Source organism: Lontra canadensis, unplaced genomic scaffold (assembly GCF_010015895.1).
Source record: "Lontra canadensis isolate GAN:19392208 unplaced genomic scaffold, GSC_riverotter_1.0 scaffold13, whole genome shotgun sequence".
In the NCBI taxonomy this organism is placed as follows: Eukaryota; Metazoa; Chordata; class Mammalia; order Carnivora; family Mustelidae; genus Lontra; species Lontra canadensis.
The window spans coordinates 929266-950645 of NW_022631007.1; the positions used below are offsets into that span (position 1 = coordinate 929266).

Below are 21380 nucleotides of genomic sequence, written 5' to 3' on the forward strand. Positions count from 1 at the left end.
GCAGCCTCCCGGCTAAGCAGAGAGCTGGATGTGGGGCTCGATCCCAGGACCCCAAGATCATGACCAGAGCTGAAGGCAGCAGCTTAATCCACTGAGCCACCCAGGCGTCCCCTGGCCCCAAGCTTTCTTAAAGCTCATCTGAAGGACCTCATTCCCACTCTTATTTCGAGCTCTTTGCCCCTGCTGATTCCTCTGCCTGGGATACCATCTCCTTCCACTCTCTTCCTTTCTCCTTCAGCCTTCACCTAGCCAACCAACATCCACTCACCCTTCAGGTTTTGACTGAAAGAATACGCGCCCACCCTGGACTGGGGTATCTGAAATGGATATATATTGCCCTGTGAGTCATGTCTTTGTATATATCATCCAGTTGCTTCTTCATATGTTTTTATTAATAAGCCCCCAGGGGCCCCTCAGCCGCTGAGCTACTGAGTTCTCACCTGAGAGAACAGATGAGATGATGACATCCCGACCCAACTTACTTCATTCCCGTGTCAAAACAACTTTACTTCTAAAAACAACTTTCGAAATGGTATCAAACCCACCTAACAAAACCACAGAATCCTAGGCACTGCGCTGGGCGTCAGGGACCTAGAACAAGATAGAGGTGGTCCCTCACTGCCCCGTACATTCACGAGCGCGTGTGTGAACCGCTTATTACAAGGCGATAATGGGCGCTGGTACACCATCGGGGAGATCACACAGCAGGTGCTCCTAACTCAGACTGGGGAGGGTCAGCGAAGTCTTACAGAAGGGCATCAGAGGTAAACCCGGAGGAAGGATCCGCAGGTCTGGGGAGAAATCTCATTTCGAGGCAATATGGGAGTCGTCAGCTCGTGCGCAGTAAGAGCAGCCGTCGCAGTGGACGAAAGGGCGAGAGTGGTAGAGTGAGGTGCGGGCGCGGGATCCGATTGTGAAAAGCCCCCAGCCCTCCCTCCCCAAGATACTAACTACCCAAGCCCTCGCCGTTGCTTTCGCCCTTCCGGGATCTTAGCCAGCGCCCGCCAGCCCCGAACCGCGCGCGACCACAGCCACGCCTCACCCGGCCGGGGAGGGCGGGAGTCGGCTCTGCAGAGGCGGCTCCTCCCGCCACCCAGAGACTGCGCGGGACGTGCCCGCCCTGCGCGATGACGTCAGCACGCCCGCGCGCGCCGGGGGAGGAGTGGGAGTCGCTGGCCGGGAAGGGCTGAGGCTCCAGTAACCCCGGCAGGGAGGGGGAGAGGGAGGGGCGGGGCAGGAGCCCCCTGGAGTGCGGGATCGTGGTCGGGACCCGGAGCGAGAGACCCCTCCACACGCTCAGCGCCGCTTCTTCAGCCAGCAGGCCCCGGCCGGCCCGGCGATGGAGTTTCCGGACCTCGGGGCTCACTGTTCCGAGCCGAGCTGTCAGCGCTTGGGTGAGGGGCGGAGCGCGCGAGGGGCGGGGCCGGGCCTAGAGGGGCTTGGAGTTGCAGGTGGGGCAAAGGGTGGGCTCCGGGGCTGGCAGTGCCGGAGGAGGGCGGGGACCGAAGTTGGGGGCGGTGGCCAAGGGGGCGTGGCTTAGGAGAGTGTGGCCTAGGACCGTGTGCAGTTGGTTGCAGACTGGGAGGCGTTTTTCTTTCCCCTGAGTGGAAGGCTGAGTGAGTGGGAACGACGTTGAGGTCCCGGTGGACCTGCAATCCGACCTGCTCCCTGCAGATTTCCTGCCGCTCAAGTGCGACGCCTGCTCCGGCATCTTCTGCGCAGACCATGTGGCCTACGCCCAGCATCACTGTGGATCTGCTTACCAAAAGGTGAGGGGGAGGTCTGAGGGTGGGAGGGGGCTGGTGGAGGATGCTTGCATTATCTCCGGAGTCCCTCTGTCTCCCATTTCCTCTCCTTTACTGTTTTTCTGAGGCTCAGTGCTGGAAACATTGTTTCCTTGTGTGATTATAGGGGGTATATTCAGGTTCTCTCGGGCAGGCTGTTTCAGGACCAGAGATTTGGTTTGACTGGGAGCGGGCCACAGACTGACCCCTGCTCCTTAACTCTAGGATATCCAGGTACCTGTATGCCCACTCTGTAATGCGCCTGTGCCTGTGGCCAGAGGGGAGCCCCCTGACCGCGCTGTGGGGGAGCACATCGACCGAGACTGTCGCTCAGATCCAGCACAGCAAAAACGTAAGGTAAGCGTTGGAGGGGTTAGCCATGACTCAGCTGGGACCATGGATGCTTGCAAACCGCAACAGCTCTTGTAATGGCATTGGAGAGCTTGGTCAGAGTCTCCGCAGAGACAAACCTTCCCTCTCCGCCTCAGATCTTCACCAATAAGTGCGAACGCTCTGGCTGCCGGCAGCGAGAAATGATGAAACTGACCTGCGAGCGGTGTGGCCGAAATTTCTGCATCAAGCACCGTCACCCACTGGACCATGATTGCTCCGGGGACAGTCACCCCACCAGCCGGGCAGGGTAATTGCAACCAGGTCCGATACTTGCCTTTAGGAAGCACCCCAACCTTTTGGAACTGACTCAGCCTCTACTGTTACAAGTTGGGAAGCTTCAAACCTATTGCCTTTGGCTAGAGGAGTCTTTTAGCTTCCTATTCAAATGCGTATTTTTCCAGGCTGTTTGGGGGAATTTCCCTCCTGACCTCCTGGGTAAGGCCTGGGAGGAGCATGCAAGCTGACTGTTCTTGGAGGCATACCAAGAGTGTCTCTTCCCTACAGACTTGCTGCCATCTCCAGAGCACAAGGTCTGGCTTCTTCTACAAGCAGCGTCCCCAGCCCAAGTCGGACATTGCCTTCATCTACCTCTCCCAGCAGGTAGGCACGCCTGCCTGGTTCTTCTCTCCCTTTTTTCCCTTCGCATCTCTGACCTCAGCCTCTTGAATGTCTGCCGTAGAGCGACAACCCAGTCTCCGTCCCAGACAGCCCCTCCAGTGATTGCCCTGCAGAATGGCTTGGTGAGTTGGGCGGAGCTTGAGCGGACCAAAGTAACCCCCCCACGGAGAATAAAGTCCAGGGCAACTGGTCGTCTTTCTCCTTTTTTACAGAGTGAGGATGAGGCTCTGCAAAGAGCTCTGGAATTGTCCTTGGCAGAGACCAAACCCCAGGCCCCAAGGTGCCTCCTCTGGTGAAAGAGGGTGGGATGTGGGCAAAGGCTCAGTTTGGAGGGACGGTGGTGGGACCACTCCAACCCCACATAGAGTAATAATTAAGAAGTTGGGCTCAAAATTTTGCTTTTTAACTCTACAACCTTTGACAAGTTCTTGAACCCATAAAGGTTCTTGATTTTCTCTAAAATGGGACAGAACTGCTACCTACCTTGTAGGGTCGCGTGAAGACTGAGAATACTGGGAAGCGCTCCGCACAGGGATGCTAGCAGATCAGATGCTCGCGTTTTAGATTTTACTGTCATCCAACTTGCGCTGTTGCTCCCTCCCAGTTCTCAGGAGGAAGAAGACTTAGCTTTAGCACAGGCCCTGTCGGCCAGCGAGGCAGAATACCGACGGCAGCAGGTATGAGGACTGGGGAGAGCTCAGGGCTTGGCCGGGAGGGGAGTGGCGGGGGGGGGGGTGCTTTCTTCAAGTGGTAGAGAGTTTGGGAATGGGGGTTATCCTTTCGTTTTTGGTGTGACTCCAGCCCACACTAGGCTCTGAAGTGAGGACCAGCCCTCCTTTCCTTGACACCATGCCCTTTCTTCCCTTCCTTCCCCTTTCCTTGCTCCAGGCCCAGAGCCGCAGCTTGAAGCCGTCCAACTGCAGCCTGTGCTAGGGCCCTGGGCTTGGGGAGGGAGGCTCAGCTGAGGAGGACTCTGGCCCCCACACCTCTAGGGTACACAGGGAGAGGAGGCTGGGAGCAGCCAGGAGTGAAGATGAGGAGGCCACCTCCGGGGAGCGTCCGGAGGAGCAGCGTGTGGAGCCAAGCTTGCAGAAGGCCCGCTGGCCTCTCCAGCTGCCCAGGAGAGAGCAGCTAGAAGTGTCCGGTGGGTGGGCCCTTGGCGAATGCTGGCCAGGCCCCGTACAGCCCCCTGCATTTTTTCATCCCCTTTACACTGAGGCTGCCCCCATGTGTAGGGCGCAAGGAGGGGCCTGAAAGGAATAAAGGATCTTGGCAGTCACTAAGACCTCCAGGTGGCGTGTTTCTTTCTCTTGTCCAACGGAAACCAGAGGAGTCCCATCAAGAATGCTCCCCTGACTTAAGGGTAGAGGCTCCCCAGCGTACCCCACACCAGAGTCACAAGGATCCTAGCATGGTCCACACTTTTATTTCCCCAAAAAGTGCTTTTCTGAAAGGTTCTTTTCTTCTGCTATGGCTAGCACCATACCCCTTCACTGGGATGAAATGTGCCGGGAGAAGGGATACATCTTCTTCCCCTCTGAGTTCTTCTTTGGGAGGGACGTGGCCGCAGCTTTAGTCACTGGCCTCACTCTGGGGGTCTGGTGTCCTCAGAGACTTCTTCTTGTCCCCGCTGCTGCAGCTGCCACATGTCTGCGTACATGCCGCCTCGAGACAACAGAGCCTCATGCCTGGGGTGAGGAGGAAAGTGCAAGTCCCTATTACCTGCTTAACTCTAAGAGTCCTCACCTCCAGCCCACAGAGAGGAGAGGGATCGGCCCGAGAGATCCCTCTGAAACACTCCTGGGATTTCATCTTTTCCTCGGCCCCCGTTCAGAGGCCCTGCCCTGTTCATCGTGCGGGCTTCCTTACCGTCCTCGCTCCACAATGCAGCCATCCTTAAAGACAAGGATCTGGTCAGCGTCCACCACAGTTGAGAGCCTGAGGAATTAGAGTTGAGTTAGGCAGTGCACAACACAGGTGGCCACCCGCCACCCACCACCCAGGTCCCGTACCTGTGCGCCACTACGATGGTGGTGCGATTGGCGCAGACTTTGGCCAGAGAAGCCTGGATGGCTCTCTCATTAGATGTATCCAGTGCGGATGTTGCCTACAGAGAAGATCTGGGTAAACCTGGCCCTGCCTCCCAAAATCCCCATAGAAGGAGGATACGAGCTGTTACCTGAGGTCTTGGGAATCAATAAGGACCTTCTCTGCATTTGAGAACTGTTAAGATGTCTTTATGAAGCAGGGATTCACGCTATCTATCCGCGATGGGACACTGCCCCATAGCAGCAGCCTAGGCCCAGGCAAGGGAGGAAAAAGGGGAGCAGGCAGCCTCAGGCCCTCACCTCATCCAGCAGAATGATGTCTGGAGCCTTGAGGATGGTGCGAGCAATGGCAATGCGCTGCTTCTCTCCCCCACTCAGCTTGAGTCCCCGCTCGCCCACCTGCGTCTCGTATCCTGTGAACATCGCCCACCTCCCTCAAGTCACACAGGCTACATTTGGTTTCTGTGACCAGATGAGCAGGAAGGGATGGAGCAGAGGTCAGAAGGAGGAGTAGGGCTGAATCAGGCAGGGGAGGGGCTCTCTCTGCAGGGGAGCTCACCTTCAGGGAAATTCAGGATGGCCTCATGGATGCCAGCAGCCTGAGCAGCCGCCATCACCTCCTCATCCCCAGCAGTGATGCAGCCATAGCGGATGTTGTTGGCGACGGTGTCGTTGAAGAGGACGGTGTCCTGGGGCACGACTCCAATGTGCGACCGGAGGGAGATCTGGGTCACCTGGAGCCAAGAGACCAAATGCCCCAGGCTGTGAGACTGCCCCACACCCGCCCTCTGGCCTGGAGGGGCGGCACATGGGAGGGGGTACAGAAACCCTGTCACTATCACCCCAGATCCTAGCTGTGTGGCCCAATCCTTCAACCTCCCTGAGTCTTGTTTCTCTGTCTATGAAGAAACAAGATGCTCTGTGTGCCCGGACTCCCTTACTTGGGGAGGTCACACGGCACAAGGAAGGCCGAGGGCTCTAGCTGCAGCTTTTTGCAGGGGTGACATCCTCTCTCCCTGGACAGTGGCCAGCACTCCCCAGAGTATCCTTCTTTAACACACAGGCCCCTAAATCACAGTCTCCTCCCTGGGAGCCCTACCTGGGAGATGTCCTGCCCATCGATTCGGATGCAGCCGGAGCTGATGTCGTAGAAGCGAAACAGCAGGCGCAACACTGTGCTCTTCCCAGCTCCCGAAGGGCCCACCTGGCGCAGTGGAAACAGAGGGAAGACATATTCAGGCCCACTGGCTCTTAAGGCTTACTGTCCAAGAAGCTGCCAGTGTCCACAGAGGCTGCTACGTTCGATCCTATGGCCTGCGTGACAGGATTTGGACTCCACTGCCTGGATCACAAACTTCCAGAAGCACCGGGAGTAGGGAAACTCAAGGAGTCTGGGCCAATACCCGGGTCTTCTCTCACCAGGGCCAGTGTCTGTCCAGGCATGACGGTGAAGGACACGTCCTGCAGGGTCTCTCGCCTGCAAGGAAGGGTGGGCATGGTCAGCAGGCCTGCGGCACTGCCAGTGACCCCTTCTACCAGCAGAGCTACTCCTGGGCCCTGCCGCTCCCCAGCTCAGGCTCTCTTTCTAGGCAATGGTGGGTGAGAAGCTGGGTTGGCCACATGCAAACGGACGACGGGACAGGGGCTGGGAGGTGGCAGAAGGCAGGCTCACCCACTGGAGTAGCTGAAGTGAACGTTCTCAAACTCAATCTGGCCCCTCTGGAAGCGCAGGGGCCCTGCTCCAGGCAGGTCCTTCACCTAGGAGAGTGCCGCCCGTGTGTGCTGCCACCACAGGTCTGGTATGCCCGAGACACCGGGCCACCACGCAGACCCCCATGTCCTGCACACCCCACTCCCCCCGTTTCACTCACTTCTGCCTTCTCTTTCAGCAGGTCGAACATGTTCTCCATGTCGATGAAGTTCGTCTGGATCATCCTGCAAGAACAGCACCGGCTGGGGCCCCTCCGAGGCGCAGGGGATATCAGTGTGCGCCCCAGATGGGGCAGGGTCGGAGGCCAGTTACCTGTAGTAGGTGCCAAACCAGTTGAGCGGCACGTACAGCTGGATGATGTAAGTGCCGAACAGCACAAAGTCCCCGACCTGCGGAGATCCGAGGGGAGGACGAGGCCATGGGATGCCTACGGGCTGTCACCCTGCCTGCTTCCCACCCGGGTACCGGGGGCCCAGACACAGGCCCCGGGCCTCTCTTCCCTGGCCCCAGCACAGCGCCCTCACCTGTAGCTTCTGCTCGCTGACAAAGTACGCACAAAGCAGGGAGCCAGCGAGGAGCCCGAGCCCTATCACCAGGTTCTGGGTCTGATTCAGCAGAACCAGTGAAGCTGTTGACTTCCACTCCAGATCCTGGGGCGATGACATGGGGGTTCGGGGGGAGGTGGAACGTCACATATGCACTCTCACCAAATCCAAACTGAGCCCAGGCAACTTCGACCTCACTTTCTCAGCCCAAAGCTGTCCTCCTCTTGGCCCTGGCCATTCCGCGTGGCTGGGCTGCTGCTCTCAGCAGGTGTCCAGTGGGCATCCTCACCTGGTACTTGAGGATGGCCTCTCGATAGCGGTCCACTTCGTAACCCTCCGCGTTGTAATACTTCACCTGAGGAAGTCAAGCCGCCCTTGTGAGACACGGCTGCTGCCTCAACACATTCCCACTGCCTCCTTCCTCGTTTTATATTTTATTTTTTTAAACTTTTACTCGTATTTAAGTACTCTCTAAACCCAACATGGGGGTCAAACTCACAGCCCCGAGACTGAGTCGCATGCTCTTCCTACTGAGCCAGCCGGGTGTCTGTCTGTCCTCATTTGAAACATCACTTCCTCCCCACTGCACTCCCCCACCCCAGGTCCCCCGGCAGTCCCGCTGGCCCGTACCTCCATGCCTCACACTAATACCACCAAGGCCTTCATTACCGTTTCAAAGTTTAGCAAAGAATCCACAGCTCGGGCCCGGGTAGCATTCTCCTGTGTGTTCATGGCACGTCGAAACTTCGTTCTCCACTCGGTGACCACAATGGTCACAACTGCAGAGTGACAAGAGGGGGAGGAAGGGGAAGAAGAGAACGAGGCGTCACTCTCGACAACAGAGACCACAGGGGGATGTCTGCCACCTGCCACATACACGCGAACGGTGACCAGGGACCCAGGTACCAAAGGGAGCCCTAGCTCCCCGAGGGAAGGGGCTGTGCCCAAGACACCCATGCAACCTGTACAAGACCTGTGTGTGAAAATGCTGTTGGGGGCTGGCTGCATCTGGTTACACGGATGAGGTTTCTCTGTGACGTGAACTCACAAGGTGACCAGGATGCCCTTCCCCGGCCCTCTGTCCAGGCCGAGCTATGGCTCCCCTGGCCGAGGAGGCCAGTCCGTTGTGCTAGGGAGCAGCAGCCGGAATGGATTCGAGTCCCCTCATCTATAGCCTCCCCTCGCTGGGCCAGCTGAGTAGGGGCAGGGCTCACACCCAAGGAAGTCCCTGGAGCATTTCAGGGAGACATTTCCCCCAGGCAGCACTCACTGAGGTAAAGACTCATGCAGAGGAACACAATGAGGCCAAACCAGGCGTTGAAGAACATGCTGAAGTAGATGATGCCAATGGTGATGTCAGCCAGTGTGGGGAGGATGTTGAACACCAGGTAGCTAAGGAGGCAAGTCATGCGACAAAGGAAGGTTTAGGGGCTGGGAGCCAGCAGCTCTGCCCCCGGGAGTTTCCTTGTGGTTTTGATTCTCAGTGACAGAGTAGAAGCAAGCTGAATTGCCCCTCAGCGGGTGGACGGCTAAATAAACAGGTAGCAGGCCCCAAGGACAGGATGCGCCGGGTCAGTTATGAACGAGGAGGCTCTTCATGCAGGGCAGGAATAGATATCCTGCCGTTTTGTTGATAGGGCAATTCTGAGAACGACACCTATGTCGTGATCCCATGCATTTTGGGAAAACCCTCCCTGGCACCCTGTTAGGGCCGTGAGGCTATGCACATACATATGTCAACGTATCAAAAACAGAACCCAACATCCTAGATGGGGTGGGAACCTCTGGAAGAGCGAGCAGAATTTATAAGATACTAGCTCCATTTAGCATACCTATGTTTGTCTTAAAGTTAAAAAAAAAAAAAAAAGGATAAAACAGGACGGAGAGGCAGCTGAAGCTGGGTGCTTTCTACAGCCAGCCCCCTTCATGCCTGCTCCTCCAGCCCCGCTGCCCCTCACTCCGTTTCCGCCGGCCTGGCACCTGAGCAGCCCCGTGACGCTGGACGTGCCCCGGTCCACAATCCGCAGCACCTCCCCAGTGCGGCGCCCCAGGTGCCAGCGCAGGGACAGCTCGTGCAGGTGGGAGAAGAGGCGCAGCTCCACCTGCCGTGACGTGAACTGCTGCACCCGAATCCACAGGAACGTGCGCAGGTTGCTCACAAAGCCTAGGGGGAGCCGGGGGAGGCCTCGGTAGAGCTGGGGGGCCAAACACCATCAGCCCGGTACCCCAGATGAAAGGTCCGAGACCACCAAAGGGCCAGGGGAGGGGTGCTTAGGGGAGGAAGAGGGGGAGAGGCCAATGCCAACCAGGATGACAGCAGGGTCCCTTGTACCTGTACTGCCTGTGCCACCCCCCTGGAGGAACTTGAGGATGACATAGACGGTAACAGTCCAGGCCAGGGAGCTCCAAGGGGCCTTCTCAGTCAGCAAGTTCACTACGGAGACAGAAAGTCAGAGCCCAATTCCGGCCCTGAGGACTCTGTTCAGGAGAAACTGCTCCAGGCACCAGCCACAGCCCCTTTCTCATCCTCCCACTCCTAACACTGCCCCACCTCCGTAGGTTAGGGCCTGGACCCCGCACGTGGCCCATGAAGGACCAGAGAACTGAGCTGGCACTTCTTCGTCCCCTCACCTATGTCCCTATAGAAGATGGGGACCAACACGTTCAGTCCCCGTTCCAAGCCCATGAGCCCCAGGCAGATGAGCACAATGAACTGCAGAACTGGGCTCCCTTGAGGCCACAGGTAGCCACTCAGTAGGCGGAGCTTCCTGCCCAGGTCTCGCCATGTAGATCGTGGTGGTGCCTCTGCTGACTGAACCTAAGATGTTGAAACACACAGGGACGGGGAGCTCAGAAGTCAAAAAGAAGTGCCCTAGGCGAACCCCTCTGGGGAAAAAGTATGGGATTACAGCTCCCAGCTATCTCAGACCCACAAGTGATCCCCAATGAGGTCAGAAAGGCTCATAGGGCACAAACTGAGATTTGGGAAAGAAATATCGTGGTGGGAAAAAATGACAGGCAATGAAAGTAAGACAGACCCTAAGATTCAGAAATTCATGTATACCTCGCTCCTCTCTACATCTTGATCGTCTTCATTAATTTTCAAGGCATAGGACTGGGGACGAAGTCCAGGGGCCCAGAGTCCCAGGATAAAAAGCCCTCCAGAGACCACATACCGCAGCACCCACAGGCTAAACTGAACCTAGAATAAAACGTATCCAGAGAGCGTCAAAGAAGGCCAAAAATGCCATTGTTAACACTTATAACAGGGCTGGGTAGTGAGACAAAGCATATACCCAAGTCAGGGGCCCAGCATCAGGGAAGCTTTAAAAACATCTAGAGTGACTCAGCACAGACACACCCCACCAGCTGGCTATCAGCAGCCAGGCCAGGAGGCCTCCCCTTCTTCCCTTTCTTAGGTACATCCCAAAGTGTGGAACACTGTGCCCAGGCATACCATCCTTCTTCCCGGCCCTTGCCACTCATGATTCTCCTCTCCCCAAGAGGTCCCTTACCTGCTGGCCCAAGTCTGCCCGTGCCCACCACCACAGTGGGCTGTTCCAAGACACAAGGGCCAAGTTCTCAGCTGTAAATGCCACAGTCCAGAGGAGCAGGAGACCCGAGCTGTGCCTGAACTCGATCCAGATGCCCATAGCTAGCTTCTGCCAGGCCTGGTTACGTTCCACCACGAGCAGCCCCAGGCCACAGGCGCTGGCCAAAGTCCCCAGTATGGAAGCCAGCAGTAGGTAGCCTGGCAGCGGGGCGCCCCCAGTAGTGCCCACCCGGCCAACCAGGCTGGCTAGGGGCAGGGCCACCTGAAGTGTGGCCAGAAGCAGCTGCAGTAGGTAGGGAGCGACAGGAGGCCCGGAGCTCCAAGACACTTCGCGGGCGCCAGCAGGCTGTTCTCGGCGCTTGCAAGGCAGGGCTAGCACCAAGGCCAGAGCCCCCAGGGCCATCAGTGTCGAGGGCATAAGAGTGAAGAAGAAGCAGGGACTCAGGCCACCCTGCACCCAGGCCGGCCCCAAAGGCCCCTCGGCCTCGCAGTAGTTGCCCACGATCACCATGGCGATACGTGGCCGCTGGCCGAGGCTGTGGGGACTGCGGGGACTGCGGGGACTGCGGGGACTGCAGGAAGGGCAAACGGGACCAGCTGCCTGGGGCGGGGCGCGGACGCTGGGGTGTTTCGGGTCATGGAGCCGAGGGGCGCCAAGCCGCGGGGGTCTTGGGCAGGGACACACGTGGGCCCCGCCACACTACCCACTCTTCGCGCACGCGCCGCCGCCACGCACTCACGCAGGGCACGCACGCCGTCTTCACCCGTCAGTCCGCCCCTCGCTCGCAGCCCGTGAACCTCTTGCGGAGTCCGGGCGGGGTTGGAATGCTGGGCGTCTGCCGCGAGCAGCTCCCTCGCGCAGCCGCCCGGCCCACCAGGGCGGCTCCAGGCCCCACGTAGGGCCCCCATTGGTCAAACTCCCTGAAGGGGTGGGAGAGGGTGCACGCGGGAGAGGCAAGATACAGGGGCGGAGTCGGTTTAGTCACGTGCTCAGGGCGCGAAATCTGACCGCACTTCCAGCCAGAGACTTTGACCTCCACGGAAGCACGGCTTGGGAATGACCCTTCTGCTACTTAGCTCGCTATATCCGAGTGACGGCACAGCCCCACTTTCCTACACGGCCCGACAGGGTCCCCAGCCATCAGGAAAAATCACACACATCCCACTTGTTCCCAGAATCCTAGCAGGAAGAGACAGCTAGAGGCGCAATACACCAAGCCGCGACCTGGTCAAAGTCCCTTTTTTATTAAGGGTTATCAAGCTGTACACAGTTCCTACGCCTTCCGCTGTGAGCTCGGGCGGCACAGTTCACCACACCCGCAGCGGACTACACCTGGGTGAGGGGTAGAGAGGAAAGTAGGAGCTGGATCCCAGCATGCAATGCGGCAGCTCGAAGCCTAGGGCGAAAGCCTCCTGTCGCGCCTGTCCCTGCTCTGGGGACAGGGGGAGGCAGGCCAGAGCTCTCCTGCTGGGAGGTAGACAGCCGAGGGTACAACCAGCCCAGTCCATCCTATGTGCAGGCGGTAAGGGGTACGGTAAGCAGCAATGAGAGCCAGGATGGCCTGTCTCCCAGGGGCCCATCCTAAAAGTTGGGAGAGGGCAGCAAAGAATTTCCATCCTGCTCCTGCCAGTTTAGAAACCTTCCTTCTTAGTGTCAAAAGATAGCATGAGAGGAGCTGGGAGCCAGGGCCTCCGCACCAATGCAAAGCAAAAGCTGAACAGAATGGGAGCAAAGCAAACAGAACGGGAGCGAGAGGCACACATGCCAGTCCTGTGCAGGAGGCGGGAGAGAGGCGAGCAGGCTGCAGCACTGGGAGAGAACTGGGGGTGAGGTAAGCGCCACAGCCTGGGCTGCTCTTCTGTTTGGGGTCGGGGAGGGAGGCTGCAGAGGTTGAGGGCTGGGGCCCAACCTCCCCACTCCACAGTTGGCACAGGTTCTCCCTGCTTGGCAGCTTCTGTGGTGGGCAGTCCTCTGGAGACTTGCAGGGGTGGGTGCAAAGGTGGCAGTACTGGGGCTGGGCTGGGGACCAGTTTCTAGCACCACACTCTGAGCCAAGGGGGGTCCTGGGGATGAGGCTAGAGTCCTGTGCGCCTTGGTTCCTAGGCCCCCCATTTCTCTCCTGGGGCTGTGGAAAGCCCAGCATTGGCATTTCCCTTGGCCAGGCACAGACACACAAACACCACACACGTGGAGCCAGGCAACACTCAGAGGAGCCCTCCGTGGCGGGCGGATGGGATGGCGGGGCATCAGCAGCCGCCATCCTGGGACATAGGGACCCTCCTCAGCCTCGTCTATACCTGTGGAGAGAAAAGCATTAGCAGTGGAGATAATCTTCAGCTATCGGCTTACCAAAAAAACAGTCTTTATCAGAGATAAAGGAAAATGAAAGCTTGATTCCTGGGGAGGAAAGCGTAGGGAAAACCAAGCCTCAGATTTCAGAGAAAGTGAGGCAAGAAAGGGGAGTGTATTTTGGAGGGGGACCAACAGTATCTCTGTAGGAGAGGTCTGCCTTCCTTCACGGGAAGCTTTGATCTTGGCCTGGAAGTTACTAGTTCCAGTAGTAGTCATTGTCCGGTCCTGGAGCCCTTACCTTATGCACCTGAGGGGGAAGCTCATCCTCTGAGCCCTCCTCAGGCACCGGCTCTGGGTGCCTGGAGGCTGCCTGCCCATCTTCGGCCCACCCTCCGAGAGGCAACCGTGAGAAGTGAGAGGGAGCCCGGGGTACTGTGCCAGGATCTAGAGACACAAGTAAACATACTCTTAGAATGAGCACAGGCAAAAATGTGGAGAAAGGTTCTGGGGCCGTTTGGGATGGGGTGAGGCTCAGTCTCTTTGGGCCTGATCGCTCTGACCTCCTTCCTCCCCAAGAGGTCCCCCAAAAAGCCACCTTTCCCTGAAGGCTCTCTACCCTCCCGGACTTGCACTGATACCTGTGATACCCCCGTAGCGCCTCTGGAAGCCCCCCTGCAGGGCGGTGGTCTCAGGTGCTCCGGGCCGGGCTGCAGCACAGGGATAGCTGGCCGAACGGGGGATAGGTTGGGAGGCCCGGGAACCCTCTCCCCCCTCTTCAGGGGCGCTCTCCCCACTCTCATCGCTCTCCCGGCGGTGCCACACGTGCCGCTCAGGTTCGGCTTGGGCCTGCTGCTTGTGGAGCTGAGAAGTGGGGGTGGGGGGTTGGGGGGCTCATTAGTTGGGAATAGGATATCTGAAACAGCTGCCCCCCACCTTGCTATCCCCCAGTTCCCATTTTCACCACATCACCGAGAATCAATGACCCAGAGTAACTATGTTAACGGTGTGTACCACGCATATGACGTCTTACAGATTAAATTCTCTGCAGATCCCTGGAACCTAGTCATTTGAGTCCATTACGAATTGGCTGCACATGTAAGAAAGTGCCAGGTGCCCTTTCAAGATGCTGGGAAGACAGCAGTGAACAAAACAGACAAAAGTCCCAGCCTCTGTATGGCTTTATATGCTGGGGGGTGGAGACAGGGAGTTAGAGACAATAAGATAAAAAAAGGAAAAAAATGCAAATATGTCAGATAAATGCTACGGAGAAAAATAAGGCAGGAAGATTCAGGAGGGTGGCCAAGGGAGGCTCTTTTGGTCAGAATGGCCACAGATAGTCTCACAGAAGAGGTAAGAACAGACACGTGAATAAAGGAGGGAGCCATCCGCCTAGCTCAGGGAAGTGGACTCTTGGCAAGGGAAACAACAAATGTATAAAGGCCCCGGATGACAATAAGCTCGTCTATGTGGGAATGCAGATCAGAGAAGGGGAATGGCAGAGAAGGGCTCCGAACCCACGTCTTGCTTTTCCACACCTAAACCCCTCTGCCTGTCAGCGACCCCCTTGATTCCAGGGCTCTGCCCCTTCCCGCCGGCTCACCTGGTGCATGTAGAGGGCGTGCAGGCTCATCTCGGTGGATGCGTACTCCGACAGCACCAGGCTCTGCAGCTGTCCTTCCCACACACTGCTCCCAGAGCTGGCTGTCCTGGCATCCAGCCTGTCCCATCCGGCACACACAAACAGTGGCCGTCAACATTTCTGAGCCCCACAGAGGCTCCTGGGGGACTACTGCCATGCCCTCCCACTGCAGCCCACCTCTACTCACCCAGAGCCTGTCATGGTGCTGGGAGCTCGGCCTGTGGGCACCTGACCGGGGTGCAGAGGGGAAAAGGAGCGCAGGGCAGAGGCGACTTCGGCCCTGTGCCTGGAGCCCTGCAGGTCTCTGGGCAGTGGGGGGCCCCTGCAGGATGAGCCGGCTACCACATTTGCAATAAGGCTCAGTGGCTGTGAAAGAAAGCGGTGGGTAGGGTTCCCAGGGCAGGAGGGAGGCCGCAGGGTCCCTCAGTATTCTGGACGTCAGAACCCCACGGCACAGACTAAACAGACAGAAGGAAACCAACCGAAAGGGTAGGTCCTTCCATCCCAGGCCTGGTCCTCAACTCCCAGCACCGGGAGTCCACTCTGCCTACCGTCACCTCCCAGTACCCAGGGACACACCTCAGACTCAGATTGTAAGGACTGGATGGACGTAAAGAGAGCATTTTCAGGAAGCAGACCCCCTTGGGCGAGGCTGGCAGCTGCTCCGTCCCGCTGAACCTGCTCCTTGAGGAAGCCGAGGAAGGCGGTACTCTCACGTGGCGGCTGCCAGCCGGGGTTGGTGATAGCGAAGTGCATGAGTGACAGCTCTGTCTTCCCGTCCTCAGCTTGCTGGTACACCGAGGCCTCTGTCTGCCCACCCGACAGCCACTGTATAGGGGAGGCTACCGTGAGCAGGACTGCTGCATCTCGTCCAGGACCCTGGGGCGGACCCCCGCCCTGGAGCAGCCGTATGCTGGCCGAGTTGCTTGGTTTGTGACTTTCTCAAGCAAACTTGGCCAGAGGTGCCAGCTGAAGGCTAAAATCCAGCCCAAGCTCCTAGTTCCCCAAACAGTGTGTACCCTGGTTCCTGGCTGCCAGAGACGGGGCCACCTTTTCAAGATGCGCTGGCTCAGAGCGGTGTCATTTTTGCAGTCTGCCCAAGGACACGGTGTGCCCCATCATTGCCTCTGGCCACCCGCGCCCATCCTTTCCCAGTACCTGGGGATGCCCGTGCTGGCGAACATCCATCTGAGCAAAGGAGCAGGTATCCCCAACACCGACGACCTCCACGGTGAAATTGCGGAAGAAGTCTATGATCTCCAGGGCCCGTGGGCGCAGGCAGAAGATAAGGATGAGGGGCGTGACGATGGGGCTCAGCAGTTCCTCCAAGATGAACACCTGAAAGGGAGGGGACTGCGGTCACAAGAAAGCTGGCGGGATCCCAGCCCTCACCAGCGAGCTATCAGCCGGTCTCTAACAGGCCCTAACTCCCAACTCCACTCACTGCCTTGTACTGGAAGAGCTGGGCAAACTCGTCCCGGGTCTGCGAGCGGTGGGCATTACCCTGCCAGTGGTCAGGCATGTAGTGAATGTGCGCGAGGATCACGCGGAGCAGCTGCTCAGGGCAGAACACCATGTGCTGGTCCGGGATAAAGGACCTGCGGGAGGTGGGGCCACGGTGAGAGGGCCGCCTCTCCCAGGGGCCACTAGTCGGCTTGCTCCCACCCACCACGCCCCACCGGCCACCCTGGGCCGCACCTGCACACGGTCACGGTGACCCCCAGGAGCGTGACGGTGGTGAGGACGTGCTCCACGGCCAACACGTCTTCGTCGTAGATGGTGAGGGCAATGAGCACGGCCAGGATGGAGCCGGCGAAGAAGGCGCCGTTCTTGGCCAACAGCGTCAGCAGTGGGGACAGGAAGCAGTTCATGTACTTGGAGGCGGGCTTGTAGCCTCGGCTGAGGCGGGACTGCAGCTCGTGCTCCAGCTCGTTGAAGTGGCGGAGGTAGCAGCGGCCATAGAGGGACCAGCAGCGCGCCCCGAGGGCCCCGGGCTCCCGCTTCAGCACCTCAGCGTAGCTGAAGAAGGCGTAGAGGATCTGCCAGATGAGGATGAGGGGGCACAGCAGGAAGTTGGCGATGCCGATCCACAGGATGCGGTTGCTGAGGCGCTGGGCCAACTCCAGCCGCTGCCCCCCACGCTTGTACTCAGCCTTGAGGCTCCATTCATTGAGAAACAGAGAGCCAGGGCCCCAGAAGAGGATCAGCTCGAAGTTGTACTTGAGGCCGCGGGTGAAGAAGACAGCCTCCCCCAGGCCTGGGAGGCGGAAGCGCAGAGGCAGGAGGGACTTGTTCACCAGGGCGACCATGTAGTTCTGGAAACGGAGGATGCGGTGGTAGATGTCCAGCTCAGTCAGCTCACGCTTGTGGATGCAGATCTGGTGCTCCTTCTGGGTCTGCACGATGCGCGCCTGTACTTCCTGCCACGTGCAGTAGGGGAGGGCGGACTGCGGGGCGGGAGAGAGGGCCGTCAGGGAAGGTGGGCTTGTGGCCCAGGACTCCTCCTCTTCTCCCCGCAGTAGCTGTGAGACCCCTCATGGAGCTGGGGGGAGCCTTTAAGCGGAGGCTCCTGGACCCACCAGGCCACAAGGGGGATGCCCGAGGCCCAGCGATCTACCCCCACCTGGTCCCAGCTGCTGATGGCACCTTGGGCTGTGGCGAGAACAGCCCCACTTCCCAGTCTCACCATGGGGATACGCAGAGCGTGTAGGTAGAAGGAGTGGATCTCCCAGTAGCAGCAAATGTTGTAGATGAACTTGATAAGCCGATGGATCCAGAACACACCCGCAATGACCAGGATGGTGATGAGGGAGCCATTTTCCTGAATCCTGTTGGGGAGAAGAAAGGGGACGAGGAGTGGCCCCTGAGGAGTCTTGGCAGACAGGATGCTATCCCGAAGGCTGGCGAGACTGAGGCCGAATCTGTGTTTGAGAGAATGTGCCTCCCACTCCACTCCATTCCCCACCTGTTGGTGGAACTCTGGCTCTGGGGTCCTCTGAGGCCCTCACCTGGCACTACAGACCTGGGCGGGCAGAAAGGCGTCTGGCAGAGTGACCTTGACGGGCTCGGTCGGGTGAAGACTATGGTTCACCATCTTGTTGGCAAAGAGGATGTCGTAGTCCACGCAGCTGACCAGGAAGGTGGTGAAGGCAACCACAAAGAGGAACTGCCTGGGGGATTGGGACGAGGGCCCAAGAGTCAGAGAGGCACCAGTGAAATAGTGTGGGAAAGGGTAAGAGTCTGCAAGCAGCAGAACAAGATTAGAGAGCAGCCTTTGGGGACCAGCAGGGGCTGGAGAACTCCCAGTGGGCGCTCTCTGCTGCTCAGCCCCCAGAACCATCTTAGGTCCAAACCAGCTCCTCTTAGCCTTGGGCGTCACACAATTAACCTGCTTTCCTCCCCGCTTAGTAATCTCTGCCACCACTTACTAGACTCACGCAAAGATCTTGTGATTGTGGTCTCTGCTACCCAATCCTTGATTTCCTTTTGAGATAGTATTTAGAAGCCCTAAGGGGATTTACAGTCTTTTCTGATTGAAGAAGGGTTTCCCAATCGCATCCTCTTTGGCAAGGCCATATGGCTTTTTCATTTTAGAAAGCGTTCTGCTCTGCCTTCCTAGGTGTAACTAAGGCAGAACACACACTTTTCTTTCCCTTTTTTTTTTTTTTAAAGATTTTATTTATTTATTTGACAGAGAGAGAGATCACAAGTAGGCAGAGAGGCAGGCAGAGAGAGAGGGGGAAGCAGGCTCCCCGCTGAGCAGAGAGCCCGATGTGGGGCTCAATCCCAGGACCCTGAGATCATGACCTGAGCCCAAGGCAGAGGCTTAACCCACTGAGCCACCCAGGTGCCCCAAACACACACTTTTCTTAAGTAGTTGACATCTCTGAGACCTCCTGACCGAACCACGCCCATTCCATCCAGGCTCTGATAATCAAGTCTTGAGTTCTCCTCATGGAGGAGAGAGGATTTGGAAGATTTAAAAAAAAAAAAAAAGAAGAAGAAAAAATGAGACTATAAATGTTGGTGCCACACCTAGTCCCTGAAACTCTAAAATTAGTCTGTACGGTTTCAAGCCAGGAACTGAGCTGCACCTGCAGGTGCCAGGGCTGAGCTAAAGAAAAGGATAGACTGAGATGCAGTCCTTTCCCACATCACCATCCCTTCTTAGACTTACATGAGCTCAAAGATCTCCCCGATGAGCATGCAAGTGAAGCCATTCTTCTGGTGTAGATTATAAACGTATAATTGTCAAGAAAAATGTGGTTGATAGAGACAGCAATTAGGAGCACAGACTTTGGGGCTCATGTGCCCGAACTTAACTCCCGGCTCTGTGACTTTCGAGCTTTTGGCCAAAGTTATTTAATCTCTCTCAACTTTTGTCTGCAATGGTACTTTGGGAAAACAACACCCGTCTCATAGGATTATTAGGTATCAGATAATGGGTGTAAAGTATTTAACACAGAGCTGACATAGAGTAAGTCAAAAGATATTAACTATTATAGTTATTAGTGTTCCATCAAAAATAAAGATCTCCTTTAGAGAAGGTCCTTATGAACTGACACCACCAAGTGAAAGGCACGTAGCTCTTTGGAAACGCAGGGTTATCATTATCCATAATGATCATTATTTCCCCAGCCTCTTTCAACCTTAAAAGTTCCATCTCCCTTCCAGGGATAAGAATCAAACCCACCCCAACTTCCCATCCAGGCCCTGGCTTAGAGTGGGGCTAAGGGTCCCAGAGCTCCAACGTAGAGACACAAAGGATATTCGAGAAAAGAAGAGGTCAAGGTTTTCGATGTGGTGCCAGGGTGCTGTGGGTACAGGAGCAGAGATGTCAGAGCCCTGAAGGAGCCGGAGCCCCTTGCTCCCTCAGCGCTCCTCCACCGGCTCTCTCCCCAGGCCCCGGCTGCGCTGTCGGGTCAGAGAACTCACATTTACTCCCCTCAGGGACGTGCACCAGTAGGTCCTCCTCCCCAGGGGGTGAATCACTGTAGGAGGCCTCAAGGCGCTGGTATTCAGTGTCGAACTGCGCCATCACCACCGCCCCCTGTCCACTCTGTCCACCTGCCAGTAATGATGAAGAGATCTGGTTCAGACCCCGGGGCTGCTTGTCTGCTGCCCTGCCTAGTAGACCACAAAGAGTGAGAAAGAATCCCTGGGCTTGGTCTCTACTCCCAGTCTTCTTAGCTCAAAGGCAGAGGAGTAGTTACCAAAGGAGAGCAGTAAGCTCAGGGTCCGGGAGCTCAGTCCTTCCCAGAGCCTTTCCTGAGTGTCTACTGAGGTCTGGCTGGACTAAAGCAAGACTCTGTTGCTTTTGGGGGATCGGGGAGGGCTGTTTCATCTTCTATGCAGTGGAGTTAAGGGGACTTCTCTCTACCTCCTAGAGAAACCCAGGTCTCCCAAGAGACTAGCAGTCCGGAAGCACTTTGTAAACAAAGGTTTGAGATAAGCACATGGCCCTACCAGCTCCATGGACAGCGTCTGCTCCACTCCAGCCCTTGATGCCCGGGCTCCGCAGCTGCTGGAGGAGAAGGTGTCAGGCCCCAGAGAGAGGGGAGTGGGGAGAGAAAGAAACCCAGCCCTCCTACCAACCCAGCCTCCACTGAGAGGAGGCCAAGCATGGGGCAGGGAGCTGCGTTGGGGAAGAGGCACTGGGCGAGGTGTCCTTCCTCTGGTTTACTACACGCATCCAAACCTAGGATCCCAAGAAGTGGCTTGTTGAGCCTGTCAAGACTGAGTCAGTACAGGCCCGAGGTCAGGCAGCTCCTCTGGACTGTTCTTCCATCGCCCCACCTCAGCCTCTGAAATTGGGCCTCTCGGGGTCCTCAAAGCCTCAAATCCAAAACCCAAGAAAAGAGTCTTTCCTGAAAAGGACCTTTCTGGTCAACGTCTTCCCCTGCTTTCCTAGCACCAAAGGCAGGCATAGCTGGATGGGAAATCCTGACTGGGTCAGTGGAGACCCAGATCCTGGGTGAACTGTGGGGTCCCTAGGTCCCCGCAGCCGGGCATGTCTAGACGGCACTCACCCAGTCGGTGCAGACCCTCGGGATGTGGAACACGACCCAGCCGGACCCCAGTGGGACTCACTGGGTTAGTGAGAGCCCTGGGTCCAAAGGAGCTGACCAAGCCCTCGGGGAACTCACCACTCACCGGGTCAGTGTGGACCCAGGCTCATGGAGCCCTGGCTGGCCGGGCCTGGGCTCAGGGGTTCCTGCGGATGGTGGAAGAATCGAACCAGTCCGACAGCGGATCGCCCAGGTGGGCTGGGTTGCCTCCCCACACCCAGCCGCCAGGACCCGAGCCCCGAGCGCCCCAGGGTCGCCCGGCGCCAGGCCAAGGGCTCGGCTCCCAACAGCGGACAACCTCGCGCGCGGCCCCGCCGCCCGCGCGCGCCCCCGCCCGCGCGCCCCCGCCATCAAAACATTCCGGCTGCGCGCCTTCGCCCCTCCCGCGGCGCCCCTTCCCCCCGTTACTCGCCGTGAGCTCACTTAGGGCTCCGCGGGCAACACCCCCCGTCAGGTCCGGCCCGGGCCTTGGGAGTTCAGTAACCGATCTCGCGTTTCACGTTTCACCTCAGGAACCGTGACCCTAGCGACTCCAGGGGCTCGGTCGGCTCCGCTGGGTTCGTCCGGACCCGGAGCCCTAGGCCTGGCGCCTGCCACTCACTGTCACCCGCAGTCAGTCTGGCCAATGAGCATGGGGGGTGGAGACACGACGGCCAATTCTCGGCTTCGGGGGCGGGACTAAAGGTTCAAGGTGGGTTTTGGACCGTCAGAGGACCAATAGTGAGCGC

At 57.7% G+C, this 21380-nt stretch overlaps 3 protein-coding genes across 14 annotated transcripts; 1 reads left to right on the top strand and 2 right to left on the bottom strand.

Moving 5' to 3' along the window:
* Positions 1-1151: 1151 nt before the first annotated feature.
* On the top strand, positions 1152-4080 carry ZFAND2B (zinc finger AN1-type containing 2B). 3 transcript variants are annotated; one of them, XM_032857257.1, is made up of 9 exons: positions 1152-1394; positions 1675-1769; positions 2010-2141; positions 2273-2424; positions 2682-2777; positions 2857-2917; positions 3008-3075; positions 3400-3472; positions 3788-4080. In XM_032857257.1, the coding sequence occupies exons 1-9, from the start codon at positions 1340-1342 to the stop codon at positions 3824-3826; spliced, it is 771 nt and encodes a 256-aa protein (XP_032713148.1). In that variant the 5' UTR covers positions 1152-1339; the 3' UTR covers positions 3827-4080. The 3 variants fall into 3 exon arrangements, with proteins under 3 accessions (XP_032713148.1, XP_032713150.1, XP_032713147.1); XM_032857256.1 differs by having other exon boundaries at positions 1154-1394; positions 3684-4080; XM_032857259.1 differs by lacking the exon at positions 3400-3472 and having other exon boundaries at positions 1153-1394; positions 3684-4080.
* Positions 4081-4202: 122 nt separating this feature from the next.
* On the bottom strand, positions 4203-11350 carry ABCB6 (ATP binding cassette subfamily B member 6 (Langereis blood group)). Of its 2 annotated transcripts, XM_032857255.1 has the most exons (19): positions 10615-11350; positions 10164-10301; positions 9731-9917; positions 9432-9533; positions 9080-9263; positions 8370-8491; positions 7769-7878; positions 7389-7454; positions 7079-7204; positions 6867-6943; positions 6715-6778; positions 6516-6601; positions 6263-6320; positions 5943-6047; positions 5403-5577; positions 5144-5256; positions 4808-4902; positions 4665-4733; positions 4203-4483 (listed from the first exon to the last, which is right to left on the bottom strand). In XM_032857255.1, the coding sequence occupies exons 1-19, from the start codon at positions 11161-11163 to the stop codon at positions 4381-4383; spliced, it is 2529 nt and encodes an 842-aa protein (XP_032713146.1). In that variant the 5' UTR covers positions 11164-11350; the 3' UTR covers positions 4203-4380. The 2 variants fall into 2 exon arrangements, 1 of the variants encoding a protein (XP_032713146.1); XR_004382642.1 differs by lacking the exon at positions 4203-4483 and having other exon boundaries at positions 4712-4733; positions 5144-5305; positions 10615-11213.
* Positions 11351-11874: 524 nt separating this feature from the next.
* ATG9A (autophagy related 9A) lies at positions 11875-21227 on the bottom strand. Of its 9 annotated transcripts, none has more exons than XM_032857246.1 (17): positions 21076-21133; positions 20738-20798; positions 20051-20108; positions 19520-19651; positions 19355-19398; positions 18762-18826; positions 17593-17754; positions 17271-17412; positions 16283-17031; positions 16029-16182; positions 15743-15922; positions 15164-15412; positions 14772-14950; positions 14546-14663; positions 13584-13806; positions 13244-13389; positions 11875-12950 (listed from the first exon to the last, which is right to left on the bottom strand). In XM_032857246.1, exons 4-17 carry the CDS (start codon positions 19620-19622, stop codon positions 12945-12947), a joined length of 2520 nt encoding a protein of 839 aa, XP_032713137.1. In that variant the 5' UTR covers positions 19623-19651; positions 20051-20108; positions 20738-20798; positions 21076-21133; the 3' UTR covers positions 11875-12944. The 9 variants fall into 9 exon arrangements, with proteins under 9 accessions (XP_032713137.1, XP_032713138.1, XP_032713141.1 ...); XM_032857247.1 differs by having other exon boundaries at positions 20051-20105; positions 21076-21131; XM_032857250.1 differs by lacking the exons at positions 20738-20798; positions 21076-21133 and adding an exon at positions 21160-21227 and having other exon boundaries at positions 20051-20105.
* Between the last annotated feature and the right edge of the window lie 153 nt (positions 21228-21380).

What these genes read in the sequence shown, in the direction of transcription:
- ABCB6 (XM_032857255.1), bottom strand. Translation starts at nt 11,163, where the DNA reads ATGGTGATCGTGGGCAACTACTGCGAGGCCGAGGGGCCTTTGGGGCCG. An exon ending in GGGTGGCACAGGCAGTACAG is followed by an intron (nt 9,264 to 9,431) that starts GTACAAGGGACC and finishes GGCTCCCCCTAG; the next exon opens with GCTTTGTGAGCAACCTGCGC. An exon ending in CTGCATGAGTCTTTACCTCA is followed by an intron (nt 7,879 to 8,369) that starts GTGAGTGCTGCC and finishes GTCACTCTGCAG; the next exon opens with TTGTGACCATTGTGGTCACC.
- ATG9A (XM_032857250.1), bottom strand. Translation starts at nt 19,622, where the DNA reads ATGGCGCAGTTCGACACTGAATACCAGCGCCTTGAGGCCTCCTACAGT. An exon ending in GGGGAGATCTTTGAGCTCAT is followed by an intron (nt 17,755 to 18,761) that starts GTAAGTCTAAGA and finishes CCAATCCCCCAG; the next exon opens with GCAGTTCCTCTTTGTGGTTG. An exon ending in CCTTACAATCTGAGTCTGAG is followed by an intron (nt 14,951 to 15,163) that starts GTGTGTCCCTGG and finishes TTTCTTTCACAG; the next exon opens with CCACTGAGCCTTATTGCAAA.
- ZFAND2B (XM_032857256.1), top strand. Translation starts at nt 1,340, where the DNA reads ATGGAGTTTCCGGACCTCGGGGCTCACTGTTCCGAGCCGAGCTGTCAG. An exon ending in CACCCCACCAGCCGGGCAGG is followed by an intron (nt 2,425 to 2,681) that starts GTAATTGCAACC and finishes TCTTCCCTACAG; the next exon opens with ACTTGCTGCCATCTCCAGAG. An exon ending in CAGAATACCGACGGCAGCAG is followed by an intron (nt 3,473 to 3,683) that starts GTATGAGGACTG and finishes TCCTTGCTCCAG; the next exon opens with GCCCAGAGCCGCAGCTTGAA.